General features: G+C 37.7%; 1 protein-coding gene across 1 annotated transcript in view; it reads left to right on the forward strand.

The window, feature by feature from the left end:
• LOC126455946 (protein phtf) overlaps positions 1–19,455 on the forward strand; it is a 163,513-nt gene that overhangs the window by 94,347 nt on the left and 49,711 nt on the right. The window contains exons 4-9 of the mRNA XM_050091703.1: positions 610–790; positions 11,151–11,220; positions 11,337–11,477; positions 13,843–14,344; positions 16,062–16,307; positions 18,076–18,121. Of these exons, the coding sequence (XP_049947660.1) occupies positions 610–790; positions 11,151–11,220; positions 11,337–11,477; positions 13,843–14,344; positions 16,062–16,307; positions 18,076–18,121 (1,186 nt within the window). The remainder of the gene's footprint in view (positions 1–609; positions 791–11,150; positions 11,221–11,336; positions 11,478–13,842; positions 14,345–16,061; positions 16,308–18,075; positions 18,122–19,455) is intronic.

Here is a 19,455-nt window from a genome sequence, read left to right on the forward strand (position 1 = left end):
TAAAAGTTCAGTCTTGTACTGCCAGGTTGGGAATTTTTCACCATACCTTCTTACATTTCTGGGGTTATGTAGTGTCAGACCAAATGATGCAGGTTTGTTTTTTTCCAGTGTGTTGTTGCTGTCCTTAGATTACTGTGGTATACCTGCTTTCGGCCACACACAACTATTTTGTTCCTTCTTTATTTTATATGCTTTTTATACTGTTCTTGTAAATTATACAGACATAAGACATCACTTCCTTGGATACTGAAAGGTCTTTTTAGTCTTATTGGACAAAATTTTGATGGGATTGTGTTATACATTTCCTTAACCATTTCAAAGTTTCTTAATTTACATTTAGATACCAAATACCTTGTCACTTAGGAGTAATTGATGGTAGTGCAATTGGGCTTGAAATGCTCTGCCTATTCCTTGAGTTCTGCAATGAGCTTTATTAATCTAATCAGATTTCTCGATAGCCCTATTTGCACAAAATGTGACAATTTATCCTTTACTGTGCAATTACCTATGTGTCTTTCACAAATTTCATGGCTAAAAATTGTTACATTATTTCTGTATTCAGCAAGAAAAGCAACATCATTATTTATTAATTTTTGCTTCTGTCTACAGAGGGTCACAGCATCAGAAGTGATGGTACCAGTTGCCATGATGATCATCCTGAGTGTAATACACTCACAGATAGTATCAACTCATATTGGCCCATGCAGGCAACCATCAAGCCAAAGGCCACGTCGCAGCAAGCGGACACGTAGACGTCATGCAAGCAGCTCACGATCACGCGCTAGTCACGGTTAGTTTCTGACTGATATATCTTTATTAAAGGTGATTTTTTTTCTGTTTGGTTCATAGATAATTGACTATAGAGATAAGGTATTGATTCCAGCAACTCCTGACATGTACTGAGTAGTCTGCTAGAGGATATTGAATTTTTAAAAAAATTAGCATTTCCTCAAACCACTATAGACCATTTAGGTGCTTCGCAAACTTATAATGGTAATTTAGTGTGACAAACTGCGTGTTGGCTTTTCTCGGGTTCTTTGGCCGATGTTTGATAATTTTTCTGACATTTCGCCAGCAGGTGTGGCCGACATTGTTGGTGGTGGACTGGAGCTGAGCTCAAGGCCACAGATTATATGTACCGGGTGTGCCAGCGTCCAAGGGCTTTTTTTGGTCATTTCCAGTGTGGTTCTCCGCTTGCTGCTTACAACAGTTGTTCGCTGCAGCACGGTAATCCAGAATCCGTTCACCTTTAGGCTTTCTTCTTTCTTCCTGAAGCTATTCTCGTGTTTGTGTATTTCTATAGCTTCTCTGAACAAGTGGGTGTGATAGCTCTTCTCTGCAGCCAGAAATTTTGTGTCGGTGAATTTTACTATGTGATTGACCTCACACAGCGCGTGCTCTACCACAGCCGATTTCTCCACCTCCCCCAGTGTACAATGCCTCCCTTGCCAATCTGATACACTCTTTCATCTTCTTTGTCAGTTTATAAATAGTCTTTACGTAGTGTTTGCGCAACATACGGCTGATTCCGTCCATCACTCTGGGAATTGTAACTTCCCCTTTTATATTGATTTATTGTTAATGAATGATGCTCAGGCTCCGGCTAGCTTGCTGTAGAATGTTTGTGAGGAAAGTCACAAAAAAGAATTGTCTTGCTGCACTATATATTATTATTATTATTATTATTATTATTATTATTGGTGTTTTGCCCTTAAAGAGCGCATTTGGACTAAACTACATGGCCAGTTCCTTTTGCTGCCTTCCTTGCTGCCCAAACTTCCCTCATTCGCTCGCTGTGTTTCTGTTTCCGGTCCTCTGTCCATGCTTCTTGTCGGCTTTGTGTCTTCGGCTTCATCTTGATTGACTTTTTGGTTGCCCATATTTCTTTTATCTTCTGGCTGTGATCTTGCTTTCGTTCTTCGCTCCATTTTATGCCTGTTTGTTTGTCGCATTGTATCTCATGTAGTTTACTTTTCTTAATGATGTTTCTGAACTTTATTCTGTCGTTTATTGTGTCTGCTGTTATGTTGAGCTGCTTCAGGTTGTTTTCTACCTCTGCCACCCATTTGTTGTTTCTAGTGGTTACCCAGTCAAAGATCTGTTTGGTCAGCCTGTGTGATGGCATTTTGTATAGGTGTCCATAGAATTGTAGTCTGCGTTTTCTAATCTTTTCTGTGATTGTCTCCGTATGTTTGTACAGTTCCTCTGTAGGTTTCTTGATCCATATTCCATTGTTGTTAGTTGCGCCAAATATTTTCCTAAGTATTTTCCGTTCTACTTTTTCTAATTGTCTGATACGTGTATGCCCTCGGATTAGTGTGGTCTCTGCTGCATATAGTGCCTCGGGGAGCACCACCGTGTCGTAATGGCGTAATTTGGCTTTTTGTGAGATAGACTTCTTGTTGTAATGATTCCACACTACTTTGTATGCCTTGTCCAGTTTAGTCTTTCTTTCTTCATTTGAGTCTCTGTTATGTCCACTCATTTGTAGTGTTTCACCGAGGTATTTGAAGTTTGCTGTTTTGTAAATCGTGCCATACTTTGTGTTCAGAGATGAGAGTTTCTTTGTGCTCATAAACTGTGTCTTTTCGTAAGAGATCTGTAGTCCAGTTTTGGAAGCGATTTCGTGCAGTTTTTCAATAGCGTCTTTTGTTTCCTTTATACCTTTCGTGACAATCGCCAAATCGTCTGCAAAAGCCAGGCATTTAATCTGTAGGTTTCCTAAGGTTATCCCCTGTTGTGATGTTTCCCATTCTTTTATGACCTTATCTAACACCAGATTGAAAATGAGAGGTGAGAGGCCATCGCCTTGTCGGACACCTGTGCGAATTTCGAAGGGCTCTGATAGTTCCCCACAGAACTTTACTTTGGAGGTTGTGTTGGTTAAAGTTTGCTCTATGATAGCCCGTGTTTTGTTGTCTACTTTGTATTCTGCTAGAATTTTGAAGAGAGTTTTCCGGTCGATAGAGTCGTACGCCTTTTTGAAGTCAACAAAGGTAATGATCAGGTTCTGTTTGTGTTGTAAAATCATTTTCAGGTTCCAAATTTGTTCCGCACGAGACCGCCCTTTACGGAAGCCTGCTTGGTATTCCCCAATCAAGTGGTCGGTTTGGCATTCTAGTCTGTTCAGTAAAGCTTTAGAGAGGATCTTGTATGTGACCGGTAGTAGGGATATTCCTCTGTAGTTGTTCGGGTTAGTCTTGTCACCTTTTTTGTGTAGTGGGTGTATCAGGGCAGTTTTCCAGTCATCAGGAATTTTCATGGTCTTCCAAGATCCTGTGGATGTCTTTGGTGAGTTCTGGGTCTTGTAACTTCCAGATTTCCGCGATGATGCCATCTTCTCCTGGCGCTCTACGATTCTTGAGTGACTTTATTATTTCTTTAACTTCTTCTAGAGTTGGAGGTTCACTATCTGGATTGTATGTGCTCGTTTCTGTCATCATTTCTTCCATGGGGGGGTCCGTGTTGAGCAGTTTTTCAAAGTACTTTGCCAGAATGTCACAATTGTTTTTGGTATTGGTTTCTAGGGTTCCATCCGGTCTTCTGAAGGATAAGTTGGGTGGTTGATATCCAGTCATATTTTCTCTGAACGTTCTGTAGAAGTTACTTGTATTGTTCTTCATGAAGTCTGATTCGATCTCTGTCAGTCGCCGTTTGTCATACTGTCGTTTTTCACTGCGAATGATTTTGCTTGATTGCTTCTGTGTTTTCAAGAAGTTCATCCAATTCTCTTGGGATTTATGGCAACTAAATTTTTTCCATGCACTGATTCGTTGGTCAATAGCTTGGTCACATGTGTGGTTCCACCAACGGTGTTTCCGTGTTCGTGGTGCTTGTGCTAGTTTCATGGCCTCTCGGATTCTTCGTGAAAGTTGTGTCCAGTCTGTCGTTTTCTCCATTTTAATTTTGTGTAATATTTGTGTCTGGTTTAAAGTAACGTATTCTGGATCTGGTCTAACCATTTTGTTCTTCTGGAGCTTTGCAACGGCGAACAATGAAATGCTGGAAAAATGTATTTTTTCATGTATTTATGACGTGCGTGGTCAATTCTTACATTCTGTACAAGAAACTTTGGCCTGTCTCTCACAATTGAACCAGCTTGTTTACTTATATGGTGAACCTGGGGAAACAAATACTCGAGAAATCAGGTGATGAAAAGCAGGGTTCAGCAGCAAACAGGCTGAAAGCAAGGCATTTCCCCACTCACGTACCATTGACAAAAAGCAAGAAGTATGCATCAAGAAACTGCATTTTTTGCTCTGAGAAGGGCACATGCAGTACTGGCAAACTAGTGAAAATGCAGAGCAGATGGTGGTGTGAAGAATGTAACGCAGGATTGTGTCAAGCAATATCACATAGAGACAAATTTTGCTCAATGAAAAGAGTTGTATAAATTCAATGAAATAGTTTTGTACATTTATTTTTTAATAAATTCTGATTTATTGCAATTACAAACTTTTTTCTTATCTCTGAATCTTCTAATTATCAAAATATGATGATTCTGTAAATATGGGATATCTTTCAAAAAACTTTAAACAGATGTTGAGGTATAGGATGAAAATACAAACATCAATTAAAAGATTTTGCTTTTCTTCATTATCTTTTGGTCAGGAACCATGCAAAAAAGGTGCTGAAGTGTACTACTTCTAAGGGATTGCAGCAGTCCCTGTGGCCAGACTGCAATGTGTTGAACATTTGGAAATGCCGATCTATTAGTTAAAAAACAAAAGATGAAATAATCTATTCATATTGACTGCTAGTGTGTCAAAAGTGTATTTTTTGTTACAACATATAGATGTCTTTTGGATGGTGCTCACCATTCAAACATTTCACACAAATTCTTATTCCACTATTGACAAAATTAAGTAGATGAAGATTTAAATGAAATAATAATAATAATAATAAAGATTTTATTGTCTTTAGGCCATTACAGCAATTGACAACGTCAAATGAAGTTACAATTTATAATACAGTGTGATAATATATTTTAGCCTATATTACAATAGATGTACAGTGGGTCATCTGTTGGATTACTGCATTTTACAGTTGAAGAATTCATTGATATCATAGAACGGGTGGGCAATAAACGATTCATGCAGTCTTTCTTTGAATGTATGTTCAGGAAGATCCTGTATGGCATGTGGCAGCTTATTAAATAGCTTGTGCCCTGTGACTTCATAGCTATTTATTGATTTTAATAGTCTGTGGTAAGGCGTGTATATGTGTTTGATGCTTCTTGTGTTGTAACAATGTACATTTTCTCTACGTTTCACATCTTGTAGGTTCTTCTTCGTAAAGATTAAGACATTGTATATATAGAGGTTTATTACAGTCATAATTTTTTGTTTAGTAAATAAGGGTTTGCAGTGATGTGAAGAATTTGTAATTATCCTAATGGCTTTCTTCTGCAATAATAGGATGTCATGTACATGACTACAGTTACCCCACAAGATAATGCCATAGTATATTATACTCTGGAAAAATGCAAAATAAGATGATCTGATGTATGTTTCAGGTACACAATTTCTGAGTTGTCTTAATAAATAAATTACTCTAGATAGTTTACTACTAATATAGTTTACATGTTGGCCCTAGGATAACTTTTCATCTAAATAAACTCCCAGGAATTTAACAGAAGTAGGGTCATCAGATAGTGGCTTGTCTCTTAGAGTGAAGATTATCTGCTGAGTTTTATTTTCATTTAGCAGGAAAGCATTTGCTCTGAACCAATATGCTGCATGAGTGAGTGTATTTTCAGCACAGGTTTTAAGATCATTAAGATTGTTACTGCTATGGAGAAAAGTCATATCATCTGCATACAATACAGTGGTGGATCTAATAAACGAGGGGAGGTCATTGATCATTATCAGAAACAGGAAGGGCCCCAGTACAGATCCCTGAGGCACACCTACTTTAACATTTTCTATGTTTGACATTTCCTTACCAACACAAACTACCTGTTTACGGTTGTTGAGATAAGCTTTTAATAGTCTGAGACTGTTTTCTTTGATGCCGTAGAATTCTAGTTTCTCTAGTAGTGGCATGTGTTCAACACAGTCGAAGGCCTTGCTTAGGTCACAGAATGAGACCTGAGGAAAGCCTTTGTTCTCAAAAACTTTGAGGGTGTAACTGACTACCGTGTTGATTGCATCAATGGTCGACACATTCTTCCTAAACCCGTATTGTGTAGCATTAATTATTCCTAGATTCTCAAAGTGAAATGATAATTGTTGGTACATGATGCATTCTATTACCTTGGAGAATGCGGGTACTATTGAAATAGGCCTGTAGCTAGATGGAGAGTCTTTATCTCCCTTTTTGTATACTGGGACGATCCTAGACAGTTTTAACTCATCAGGAAAATATCCCTCAAGTAAGCACTTGTTTATGCAATGGTTTAAGGGGTAGAGAATGCGGTCACACACTTTTTTTAGCAGGTTGCATAATATGCCATATCTAAGCTATCAGATGATTTCAGTTGTTTTATGACCCCTTGTACATATCTAGGCAATACTTCGGAGAAGGTTACCATGCTTGTATTTAGTGACTGTCTACCCCAATTTTGGGAGAGTAACTCTGATGGACTAATGTCTAGTTTGATAATTGCGTCTCCTATTTCTTCCACTGAATTAATAAAAAACTCATTGAGTGTTTGTGGTGGGATATTAATTTTGTCTTTTTTAGTATCTCTGGCAGCACTGTTAATTACTTTCCAAGCGGTTTTGCATTTATTGGTGGAATTATGTATACTGTTGGCATTGTAGGTTTTTTTGGCTTGGAGGATGGCTTTTTTGTATTCATTCCTGCATTCCACATAGGCTGATTTGGCACAGTCAGACTTCATACTATTGTATATGTTGTACAGTAACAAAACTTGTTTCTTTAGATCTGTCAGCTGTTTAGTGTACCATATATTTTGTCTGTTTTGAGATCTGGATTTGTGGCTGCTGTCCATTATTTTGATTTTCTTTATGGGAATATTATGGTTAAATAGGGTCAAGAATGCATTAAAAAATCTATCAAATATTATTTTGGCTGGCAGGTCATTACTTGATGTGTAATGTCCATCGACACTACAATGGCCAAACCAGTCTCTGTCAGCAAGGGAATTACGAAATGTGTTAATTTTATCCTCAGTTGTGGGTCTGGTAATCACAACTGTTGGGACAGGTCTGTTTGCATTGCTCCTATTGAGGGGAATTTTACTTGCATAATTTAGAGATACGGAGTCATGGTCAGAGAATGGGAACACTACAACTTCGCATGTGTTTTCAGTGGTCTTGAAGTTTACAAAGATGTTATCTAAACATGCTTTGTTTCTTGTGGGCCTGTTATTAACATGATGTAAATTGTATTGTCTTAGTAAGTTTTCCAGATCTGCAACACTACCCTTACATTTAGTAACATCAAAATCAGCATTCAAATCACCTCCTATTGCAATATCATAATGTAGCCATTTAATATTACTTAATTCACTCAATAGCATGTCCATTTTTTCTAAAAATATGTTAATGCTTCCCTTTGGTGATCTGTACATGGATACTACTATTAGCTTATGACTATTGATGATTATACCCGTAACTTCAAAGTGCTGTTCATCACACAAGGAATTTAGGTCTAGTTTGGTTATTGTACAATTGAGTGACTGGTTGGAATAAATTGCCACACCACCTCTAATGTGCTCTTTCCTACAGTAGCTATCTGCTATACTAAAATTGTCAAATTTGGCAACTGCAAGTTCATTCTCATTAGCCCAGTGTTCACTCAGACAAAAAATATCAAACTGGTTATCAAGACCAAACTCATTTATGGTAAGTTCTTTATCTTTCAGTCCTTGAACGTTAAGGTAACATATTTTAAGATTCATGCTCTTATTGCTTACACACTGAACACTATGTTGATTGGTTTTCAAACGTTTTTCAGGGCTTATCTTTTGGATTTCTGCCTCTTGTTGCCTTTTACTAAAAATTGTTCACTTGGAGTGGTAGCACATCTACTGTTGTATACCTACTCTTCCCTCCTTGTGATGATATTGTAGATGAAGCTGCTACTAGAGGAATTGATGGAACTGCTGTTATGGTGTCAGGAGGCACTGTTGTGGCATCTGGTGACTGAGGAGATAAGGTGGTTGCTTCTTCTTCTGCTGCTGTTGAATCTTGCTGGTGAAGTGTGATAGGTACTGCTGCTGCTGCTGTAGGCATTGTTGTGGCAACTGGTGACAGTGGAGATTTGGATGTTGCTTCATCTTCTGCTGCTGTTGAATCCTGTAGATGAAGTGTGGTAGGTACTGCTGCTGCAGCATTTGTTATGTGTGTAGGTACAATTGCTGCTTCCACCTCTACTTCTACTGCTGCAATAGAAGTAACCATTTCTTCAGGCTCTGCTTGCGTCAAGCAAGGAACTGGAAGAGCAGCAATTACTTCTTGGTTGTCAGATGCTTTCAGTATCATGCTGATGTTTTGGCACAGTATCTTCTTGCCTCTGTTATTAAGGTGCATGCCATGTCTCGTGTAACAGTCTCTTTGCAAGGAGTCCATACTTATAAAATATGCATTTTGGTAGGCTCTGCAAATCGTTGAGTATTGCCTGTTTGCTTTTATGATTTCCACGTTCACACATGACCATTCCGAAAGGTCATGCCTATGTGGAATTCCGACTACAAAAACTGATTTCTCTCCTGTTGAATTTAGTATTGCCTTAAGGTTTCGTGTTGCACTGTGGAGGTCGTTTTTATATACATTATTGGCTCCAGCTATGACGACAATATGACGATCATTTTCAGTTTCTATGTTTCTAACGAGTTCTTGGATGGGTGCACCTGGTTTGACAATACTAGTTGCTTGTATACAATGACTGTAACGTAGTATTTTTGCGATCTCACGTCCATGGCTATCGGAGAATATTTTCACTTTGAGTTTGTCTTCACGTTTATTGCGGAAGTTTCTGCTCATGTGCTTGTCACTATATAGATTCAGCGTGTTGTTGTCGTCACAGTTTTCCGTGGATTCCACATTTATATCTGAATCTAGTGCATGAAAACGGTTTTTTGTTACCACAGTAATTCTACAGTCACTGGGTTTCACACGACCAACCCTTTTTGGCATAGTAAACATATGTTGCCTTTTTGTTTCTGCCTTTAGGCCTATATCCATTTCAGAGCACTCGTTTATTGTAGGTAGGACACTGAAACTGCTTTTATTGCCGCGGTTCGTTCCATTCGTTGTATTTATCACCTTTTCGCTTCTTTCTTCCGTGATCATGCTAGTCCTGTGCTCCCAGTTCCGTGTTTTACTTGCTTTGGCGATCAGGATATTACGCGCCTTTTTCAGTTCGGCATTTTCATTTTCTAAATGCGCAATGTCCCGTCTTAGTACATCTACAATTAATTGCAGGCTTGATGCACATTCATTTAGCTTCACTATTTCACTGTTATAATTTACGTATGTTCCGTTTTTCACCACACAACTATAACTTTTGTTCACTTTCTCACTATAAACAACTGTACCGGACGCCATGTTCAAGAGATTATAAATAAAATGTAAGTCCAGCAAAATGAGGAACAGAAACAATGAATGGAGTCACATGGACAAAAATATAAGATGATAAAACAGAAGAAACTGAATGAAAGTTAATACATAATAATAATAATAATAATAATACTCCTGATGTACCTATAGCTGCTTTTCTTTTCTTCAAAGGTTTCTTTAACTTGGGTATAAGTTGTATCTGTGCACACATCTGCTTTGCATGCATTTTTTATTTGTCTACATTCCCTGTTGCCTATTTTGTATATATATTTTTATATTATCTCCTTTCAGCAGTTTAAATTACAAAATTAATTAAATATATCATCGCTCCACAAAATGGCCATATCTACTGAGTCCCCTTCCGTCACCAGCTTTTACGTAACTGCCTTGCCAAAATACCCACATAATATGATTTAGTAATAAATCTCATTGTTCATTGATGCAGCTTTCCACACTACTCTTATACTGTGCAGGTGTCATCACCTCTGAATAACTACTGCAACCTACATCCTTTTGAACCTACTTGCTGTATTCATCTCTTAGTCTCCCTCCACAATTTTGATCTCCCCCCCCCCCCCCCCCCCCACACACACACACACACACACACACACACACACACACCTTCTTTTAGCGAAGTTTTCTCACAAATTTCTTTTCTATTCAGTACCTCCTCATTAGTTACGTGATGTAACCATGTTACCTTCAGCATTCTAAGTTTACTTGAGAGAACTATAAAATTACAATACTATGGATAGCTAGTACTTCCCTTCAGGAAAGGAAATTCTCACTACTACCAATAGATACACATAGAAGTAGAAGAAACTGTCCCAGCTTTCAGAAGTAATTGTTCCTCCCTTGGAGATGAAAGAGAAAAGTGGTGAAGGTAGAATGGGAGGGAAGGTTACCCAGACTCTGTTTACATATCTTAAATAAATGGAACCAGTGTTCTAATCCTTTAAGAAGAAATGTTGGTCAGCTGCTCATAAGAATGAACAAGATCTGTGTATAATTTTAATATGAAAGATTGAGACTGAAGTTTAAAGTGAAAAATAATTATGATGGAGCATTTGAAGGAATGTGACTCATTAAAGGGGCAAAAGTAAGTGTGATTTGAAAGAAAAATTAATACAAACATTTATGAACCCATTAAAATCAAAAGCTGATATTGGCAAACAACAGCCTGATTAACTGAAAAATTTTATACGATGGTTGGTTATAAGATGATCAGGAAATGGGTAGCAGTTTTTATACAAAATGAAGGGTACCAAATTATTTTTTTCATATATTCTGGTTAAAGTGAGCTCTTATTCAGTGTTCCGTGCAAGTAACAAGGAGGGTGCTAACACCAGCTCCAGTGGATAACATTGAAGTTAAACAGTGGAATGTTCATGTTGGAATATCAACAATATTAGGAAAAGGATAGATTGCAACTCACCGTAAAGATGACCTATTGAGTGCAGACAGGCCAACGAAAAGGCTGTTACACATTCAGCTTTCAGCCAAGCTTTCTTCAGAAAAGATAAAAAAAACACATACACAAGCAGGCAATGCACACATGACCTGCAGTTTGGACCAGAGCTGTGTTGTTTATATCATTTATAAGAGATTTTGCTTTTCTTCCAGTATCTGAAAAGACTGAAGACATAGATGACCAGACACTCAGCAGTTACCAAAAACGGCCACTAATTAGGAGGTACGTTCCCATTATAGTGTTATGTGATCTCAATTTGTTATGAAGGACATGAATTACAAGACGTCCACTTAAGAAATATTTTATTTAAAAGTATAAAAAGTATATATGTATTTTAGGTTTTCATCTGATGATGTAAAGAGGTCTACAGTTATGTGGGACATTTCATGCAAACAAAAGAAAAAGCCTGATTTGTTAGGGAAACCAAAATCTGTTGGAGACAGTAATAGTCCCTCTGAGAGACAACAGCACAGAAACAGGTTTGTATTACATTCTCTTGTTCTCTGAGCATTGGTAACTGTGACATTAATCCCTCAGGTTTTAAACTGTGTACTTGTGTGTATTAGTTAACACAATTGAATTGAACTTAGTGTGATATATTTTATAAGGAATCTCTTTGCAAGTAAGAGTCCACTCTTTATCATATCATCTTATTATTGTACTTTGTATTTCCTTGATGGTTGAAAATGCACTGTAAACATTTTAGCACTTGGCTTTGCTTCAGGTGATTCCATTTGTTTTCTGAATTTTTACATGTATGCTGTCCCACCTTAACTTCGTTTCCCTTTTGTATTGAATTTATCACCAGTACCTTCCTGAACTTTCAACTGAGAACCAAGAAATTTGTCTGATATTAAAATATGTGGCTCTGAAAAATCCCCTCTATCACAAATAAGATTTTTAGGCCCGTGGGTCCTGGACAACTTAAAATGCCAAACACACATCAGCAAAACTAACAGAAAGCTGAATCAAGTTGCAACACTTTATGCAACTTTGTATACTGCACAAGCCCAGGTATTGTTTGCAATGTTTACTGTGTGCAGTTTCATCATATAATAAAGTATGCTGTCATACTCTGGGGAGGCTGCCCGCATATCTAAGACATTCCCTTCAATCTGAAGAGAGCTGTGAGAGTAATGAATAGTGCAAAGTCAGTTGACGGCTGCAGGCCTCTCTTCCAAAAGTCAGTCTTTTATGTGTTAGAAATGTGCAAGTTTGAATAAAACATCATCACAAAATTTAGCAAAAATGTGTGTCTCCATGATCACGGTACAAAGCAGAAAATGAGCCTCTAAGTGCAAAGAATACACACTTCTGCCTACAAAAATTCACCATTTAACTAATGTATTCAATTTTATAACAGTCTGCCATCAGAAATAAATACAAAAATTATCCTCTGTTTAATAGGAATTTGAAAACCTACTTTCTTGATCATTGATTTTACACTGTGTCTGAATTTTTCTCCATGTGTGTGTAAATAAATATAAAATTGATTGCAGGAATGATTTTTGCAAAAGAAATAAACACTAATGTAAAATACGTGTACAAAATGTTACGTGTTTATACCATCTGCAGCAATACTAAGTGTGCTGTGCTGTATTTTACCAGTGAGGCGGGGGGAGCACCCTCACAGTTGTCTTGTCCAGCATCGTTATGTGCATGTTCTATCCAAGAGTGATTCAAAAGACAAATAAGTAAAATAAATATTATTCATTCATGTCCCAGTTGATTGTCCTAGGGCAAAGAACCATTTCAATGCTTTATTCTCTGCTGTTCAGTTATTTTTCCTCCAGAATTTTTTGCTCTCTCTCTGTGTATGTTCTCTCCTGCCCTCCCCTCAGACCACTTCATTCCAGCCTCCTCCTTCCTTTAGGGTTTGATACATTCTTCCTAAATAGTTGTTGTGGTCGGAACCACCCCAATGACGATGACGACCACCACCACCACCACCACCACCACCTCCTTTCCCTCTACTTACATCCATCTCATCTGGCTTTTCAAATACAGTTCTACTACTATTTATATCTTTCGTTATGTAAGTGTTGTGGATAAGTAATAGTACCTATATCGAGACAGAATAGGAATCAAATCCCAAATATTAAATTAGTCATGTACTCCTTCAAAGAAGCTACCTTCTTCTTGTTTAAAACTGTATCATGTGGTCCTAATAAAATGTGAACGGGGACAACACTCTCTTTGTAACTCATTTGGAAAATCATTACAGCCTCTCATAAGAAAATAAAATATTGTACCTTGTTCAGAGTTTAGTAATAATTTTTACTTAAAATCAGCATGTTTATATATCCACATGTGCTAGTTCAGTATAGAACCTTAATTGAAAATCTGTTGTTCAAGTACAACAACAGCTTGTACAATGATGGGATTTAATGGTGTTTCTTGAAAGTGTCAATTTTTAAACAGAATTCTTGCTTATTGTTGTGGCTAGTTCACAGTATCTCGCATGTCTAATTCACTTGTTCAAATGTCATGTAATTGTTCGATTATATTCAATATTGTATCAAATACTAGTATCACGTGCCCAGATCTAAAAATAAATCTGCATGCGACTTCAATTGCCAAAGCTTCATCTGTAAATCTAAGACGATCCGTACATTGCTCTATTACACAATGTAAAAATGTTGACCTCCGCAGTGATGGATTAGTCTGTGGATGTAAGATGACCGCGTAAATTTTAAATTAAGAGTTTGGGGAAAAATTGTTGTATAATCAGGTCATCACAGTATATAAGAGACAGACAAAATGCTTCTCTCCTCCAAACACTTCTCATATACCTGTCTTATATTTTGGGTGCATATGCATCAAATGGTATTGTCATTATTCCAGGCAAGGACACACAGACAGGGAAGCCCAGAACCATTGCAAAGTGACACCTTTGGATGATGATGGTTTTGAGAGCTTAACAGGTAATGGCTCAAGTGAGAATGGTGAAGAGGCTGTTGAAGAAGGTGATGATGTAGAAGAAAATAAACAAAGTCCCAGTTTAAATAAAAAAGGTGAAAATAGTTTTGCCAGCAGCTTAAGCAACAGTGATTCAAAGACAGAGTTGAGTCAACAGTCTGCACTTAGTTGTGTGTCTAGCGAAAAAAATTCACCGGATTCAATTTGTGATATTACACCAGAAACATTGCCTGGGCAGTCATACTGTCATCTATCAGATACTCCTGAAGCAGCTGTCCCACTTTGCACAGAGGATCTGAGGAAGGAGAAACAATTCAGGAACAGTTGGTCACCAGAGATTATCACATGTCATAGCTATGTTCCTGATGGTAATCATGCTGACAATGAAACAGATGGCTCCGATACTGAAATAAGGACTCCTGTTCAGGTAAGAACAAATAATCTTTCAACTGTAGTTGTCAATATTATTATTATTTAAAAATAAATATGCATTGTTCAGTTTCAGTGGAATAAGTTAATTGCTTATGTCTCAAGTAATGGGGGCAATTCTTCCGGAAAACCGGAACTCTCAGAGAATTACATTTTATGTGGAAAAATCAGAGAAATAGTAGAGAATTTCATAAAATCTCGGGGAATTCTGCCGTTTTAACCTAGCACTGAAATTGAATTTATTGAGTTTTATATTCACAAATTTTAAAATACTGGATATCTCAAAGTACTGGGTGATCAAAAAGTCAGTATAAATTTGAAAACTTAACAAACCACGGAATAATGTAGATAGAGAGGTAAAAATTGACACACTTGCTTGGAATGACATGGGCTTTTATTAGAACCAAACAAATTGCTAGATGCGTGAAAGATCTCTTGCGCGTGTCGTTTGGTGATGATCGTGTGCTCAGCCGCCACTTTCGTCATGGTTGGCCTCTCGCGTCCCCAGACCTCAGTCCGTGCGTTACCTGAAGTCGCAAGTGCATTGTGATCGACTGACATCTCTAGGGATGCTGAAAGACAACATCCGACGCCAATGCCTCACCATAACTCCGGACATGCTTTACAGTACTGTTCACAACATTATTCCTAGACTACAGCTATTGTTGAGGAATGATGGTGGACATATTGAGCATTTCCTGTAAAGAACATCATCTTTGCTTTGTCTTACTTTGTTATGCTAATTATTGGTATTCTGATCAGATGAAGCGCCATCTGTCTGACATTTTGTGAACTTTTGTATTTTTTTGGTTCTGATAAAACCCCATGTCATTCTAAGCATTTGTGTCAATTTGTACCTCTCTATCTACATTATTCCATGATTTATTCAGTTTTCAAATTTATACTGACTTTTTGATCACCCGTTATGTTAATTATATGAATATTAAACCATATCCATATAAATTATTGATGTTTAAAAAACGATTAAACTGCTGTTTATGACTGGTGTATAGCTCAGCTGAGAGGAAAGAAAAATGGTGTGCTGTCTCCTCCCCCCTCTTGCTCACCATTAATTTATCAGGAGCTTCTTGACACCATCTTCCTCCTCGCACCTAGAATTCTCAGTTTTTTTTTTTTTTTTTTTTTTTTTCTTCCAAGTTTGAGTAGTCACCCTGAGGTTTCTTTCTCAGTGTGATTTAATGGCGTAGCTGTCTTGGATTGCAAATCTGTTTCCCAGTTTAGGAAAAATGTGAGGATGGTTTCTTGAAAACACTTTATCTTATTTCTTGTCCCAACCATACTGGTGTGTAGTCCCTGACTTTTCAAAAGTGCATTGAACTTGTAATATTTCTTGTTCTCAGTGGCTACTAAAAGTTGTGTAAACTTTTTGTTGGGCACTTTGTTTGGGCTGAGGATATAGTGTTTTTGGTATTTGAATGTAACATTTGTGGAAAAAGGTACATCCACATGCATGTCTTTGTTTACACTTTCTTCATTGGTACATAATTTTGTCTGGCTATTGTAAAATGATCTGTAATTTTGTGTGAACTGTGGACAGCAAAGTATATGAATGTGAAACAGTGTGTTGTAAGGAAAATAGTAACAAATAAATACATTTTTCTGCATTCTTTTAAATATATTTAGTTTGTATCATCATCCAAACTCTTCCTGATACCAATATGTTTTTAATGTTAACAGTTTTGTATTACTTACAGAGAGTTGCAAAAGTACGTTCTGGAGCAGAGAGCAGCTACAACAGCAGTTGTGATAGTGAAGGTCAAGCCACTGAAGGTGGAAGCTGTTGTCCATTGTTGACTGAGATTACTACTTCGGCGGGGGAATGGATGGGTGTAACGACAAATAGTGAGGAGTGTAGTTACAGCTCAGAGCTGGATGAGACGGACAGCCAGCATGGCAGCACGGAGCTGAACGATCACCCTTTTGCTTGGGAGATAGGTTTGGTAAGTGCGTGCGTGTGTGTGTGGGGGGGGGGGGGGGGGGGGGGGGGGGTTGCATGTGTACATATACTTTAGAAAAACAATCACTTCTTAAGTTCTTAAGTTTAGTTATCCGAATGCCTTATTCTACAAATTCTGTTTAGCTATAACACTTTTTCCATCAGTCCAATTGGTTTCAATACTACATTCAGTGGCAGTAAAATAAGTAGCTGGTGTTGTCAATAAAATAACAAAAGCCTTAATCATTTACAAAGGCAACGGCCTTGCTACAGTGGATACACCGGTTCCCGTGAGATCACCCAAGTCGGGCGTGGTCGGCACTTGGGTGGATGACCATCCAGGCCGCCATGCGCTGTTGCCATGTATCGAGGTGCACTCAGCCTCATGATGCCAATTGAGGAGCTACTCGACCAAATAGTAGCGGCTTCGAGAATACCATCATAACGACCGGGAGAGCGGTGTGCTGACCCCACGCCCCTCCTATCGGCATCCTCCACTGAGGATGACATGGTGGTCAGATGGTCCCGGTAGGCCACTCGTGGCTGAAGACGGAGTGCTTTAAGCATTTACAAAACAGCAAACTAAAATGTTGATATAAATCTGTTTATTACATTCTGGCATAGCCCTCTGAAGGAAATAGTCTGTTATGCTACACAGCTCTACATCTTCTCTTAGAACTGTCACACACTCTCAGGAACTTCAATACCAAGTTTTTTTGTACTGTATTCTCATGTTCATGAAGTTTGTGGCTGTTATTATTCCACAGATAGAAACTATTCTCACCAGGACCCACTCCATTTAACTGCCTCATTCATTGCTCTTCTTTCTTCTCACTCTGTCCCTTTTATATTCTTTCTGTGAGAGGAAGCTGCTATAGTGCTTACTGGTGTATTGTCATTGATGTACAACTCTGATAGCCTTTTCCTTCATTTTCACCCCACTTTCTCCTAATAACAGGTAGCTTCCAAGCATTAAGGTCTGAATGGCCTCCTGCATGCCCCGTACCAAGAAACCATATCCAGTCTCCCCCAATCCATCCCTCATTCCTCCCTGACTGAGCATGTTGTTCCAGTTTCTATATTTTATATATTGAGCACTTATATTGGCGATACTGGAAGTTTGCTTTTTGTAGATGAGTCCTTGTAAACATTTATCAAAAAATTCTTTTTAATTTGCGAATTGCTTCATATTTATTTGTAAAGTAGGCTTTTCCTTAAAGTACTGTTAAGTTAAAATGAGAGAAAGTACCATTGTTTTTATGGCAGTTTCTCTGGAACCAGCAAAACTTATTTGTTTAATGTGAGAATTTCCTAAATTGGGTCCATTAACTCAGTATTTTTCTGAAACAATATATACAAAGAAATTATGCACAAAATGGGAAGTGAATTTACTTCAGTCTTGTTTCCATTCCATTCTTGTTTCAGACACATCTTTTATCTAATGCTTGACCTGATTTATTTTATAGTTTCACATATATATTTTGTTTGTTGTTTTATTTGACTGGAATTGTATGAAGGGAAAGTGAACTGTATATGATGATAACACGTGTAATGACAAAATTGATTATAATCAACATGCACTACCACCTGATTCAAGCAGTTCCCTTTCATACATGCTTATACCTTCTTTATCTTAAGTGATTTCAGTTCATTTTCTTGTTTGTTTAGCTGATTAGAGGGGGGTGAGACACTATGCTTTAAGAGGATAGTATTTTTTTAAAAAAATATTGTGTGCTTTCAACTTGATAACTTGTGTTTTTCTTTCTTTTCAGTCCCCAAATGTTATTCTTAGCCCAAGTTGTGCTACATCTGATAAAGGTAAGAGCATTTCAGCCATTACTATTTTGTAGTATTTATACTTTTCCCCAATCTGTTCTGGAACTGTTCTGTTAGGCAGAAAATGTAATTTTCCTTCAAATTTTAATCTCGAAGGCAATAATTGCTATGTAAGAGTATATCTGGATGAGAACAAAAAAGTGATTGACAGTGAAGCACCGTTGTGTGGATTGGATGATGTTGGGGTTCGCAGGTGTGTTTGCGCACCATGTGACTAGCAGCAACAGCTGTCGTGTTCCATTCTTCTGATGCTCCCAGTTAACACGAAATATTGAGTTTGGGCCACAGGATCATAATATCCTTGTCACTTAATGATCACACTCCTGAATATAAAATGTACCAGTTTCCTGTTCTTTAGATATTTCAACAAAAGCAACAGGTTGTGCTGTGTCTGTTACAATAATCAGTATGATTCAGGTTTAGTTCCTCTACCAATTTGTGAATTTCTGTCACAGCCGAGGTTTTATTATTTGTTGCAGTGTAGTGTTTGATCATCACCCAAATCATTTCAGTGGCATTAAAGTGATAGTGGTATAGTGAAAGCCTAAGAATCAGTAACCGCTTTCTTTACCCCCTTCTCTTGAACATACTGTTGAAACTGCAGCTTATTTTGTTTCACAAGTCCCATGACCTCTGTCTCATGCACGTCATCGTGAACTTACTAATGTTGATATTTTAATGATTCAGCAGTGTCAGCTTTTTCCAATGCCATCATTGGAGCTTTATCTTTAATTGAGTGGTATGGGACATTACCTGCTGCAGTGCCAGATGGCCAGTTTGAGTTTTCCAATAATTTGTGCCGAAACAATTTATGGCTTTGCTCCACAGTAATGCTGTCACATTATTGCTTGTTCGTGAATTTTTGGTGAGAAACGATGATGTCATGATACCACAGCCTCCATATTTGCCAGATATGGCCTCGTGTGATGTTTTCCAGTTTCCAAAAATAAAAAGGACATTTCCAATAAATGAAAATTCCTGATACTTTTTGAACACACCTCAAATGATGATTTCAGTTGGCATGCTGTGACCTCCATAATTATCTACCATGTTTTTTTATTAATGTTAGCTGGGGCCAAGGAAACAACTATAACACTGTATGTGCCTAACATTTAAATAAATTAATGTCATTAAGTGCAAACATTTTTGGTTAGGCTTTACCATGACCTATTGATATTGAATGAAATACCAAGTTTACTGTTACCAATCGCTTTGTATCTATTTGCGCACTATACTTCGAAAGTATAAACCTCCATTATCGGGTGGACATATGTGGATTAATATGGCCTAAATGGAGTTCACATTTATATTTTTGT

Source organism: Schistocerca serialis, chromosome 2 (assembly GCF_023864345.2).
Source record: "Schistocerca serialis cubense isolate TAMUIC-IGC-003099 chromosome 2, iqSchSeri2.2, whole genome shotgun sequence".
Lineage (NCBI taxonomy): Eukaryota > Metazoa > Arthropoda > Insecta > Orthoptera > Acrididae > Schistocerca > Schistocerca serialis.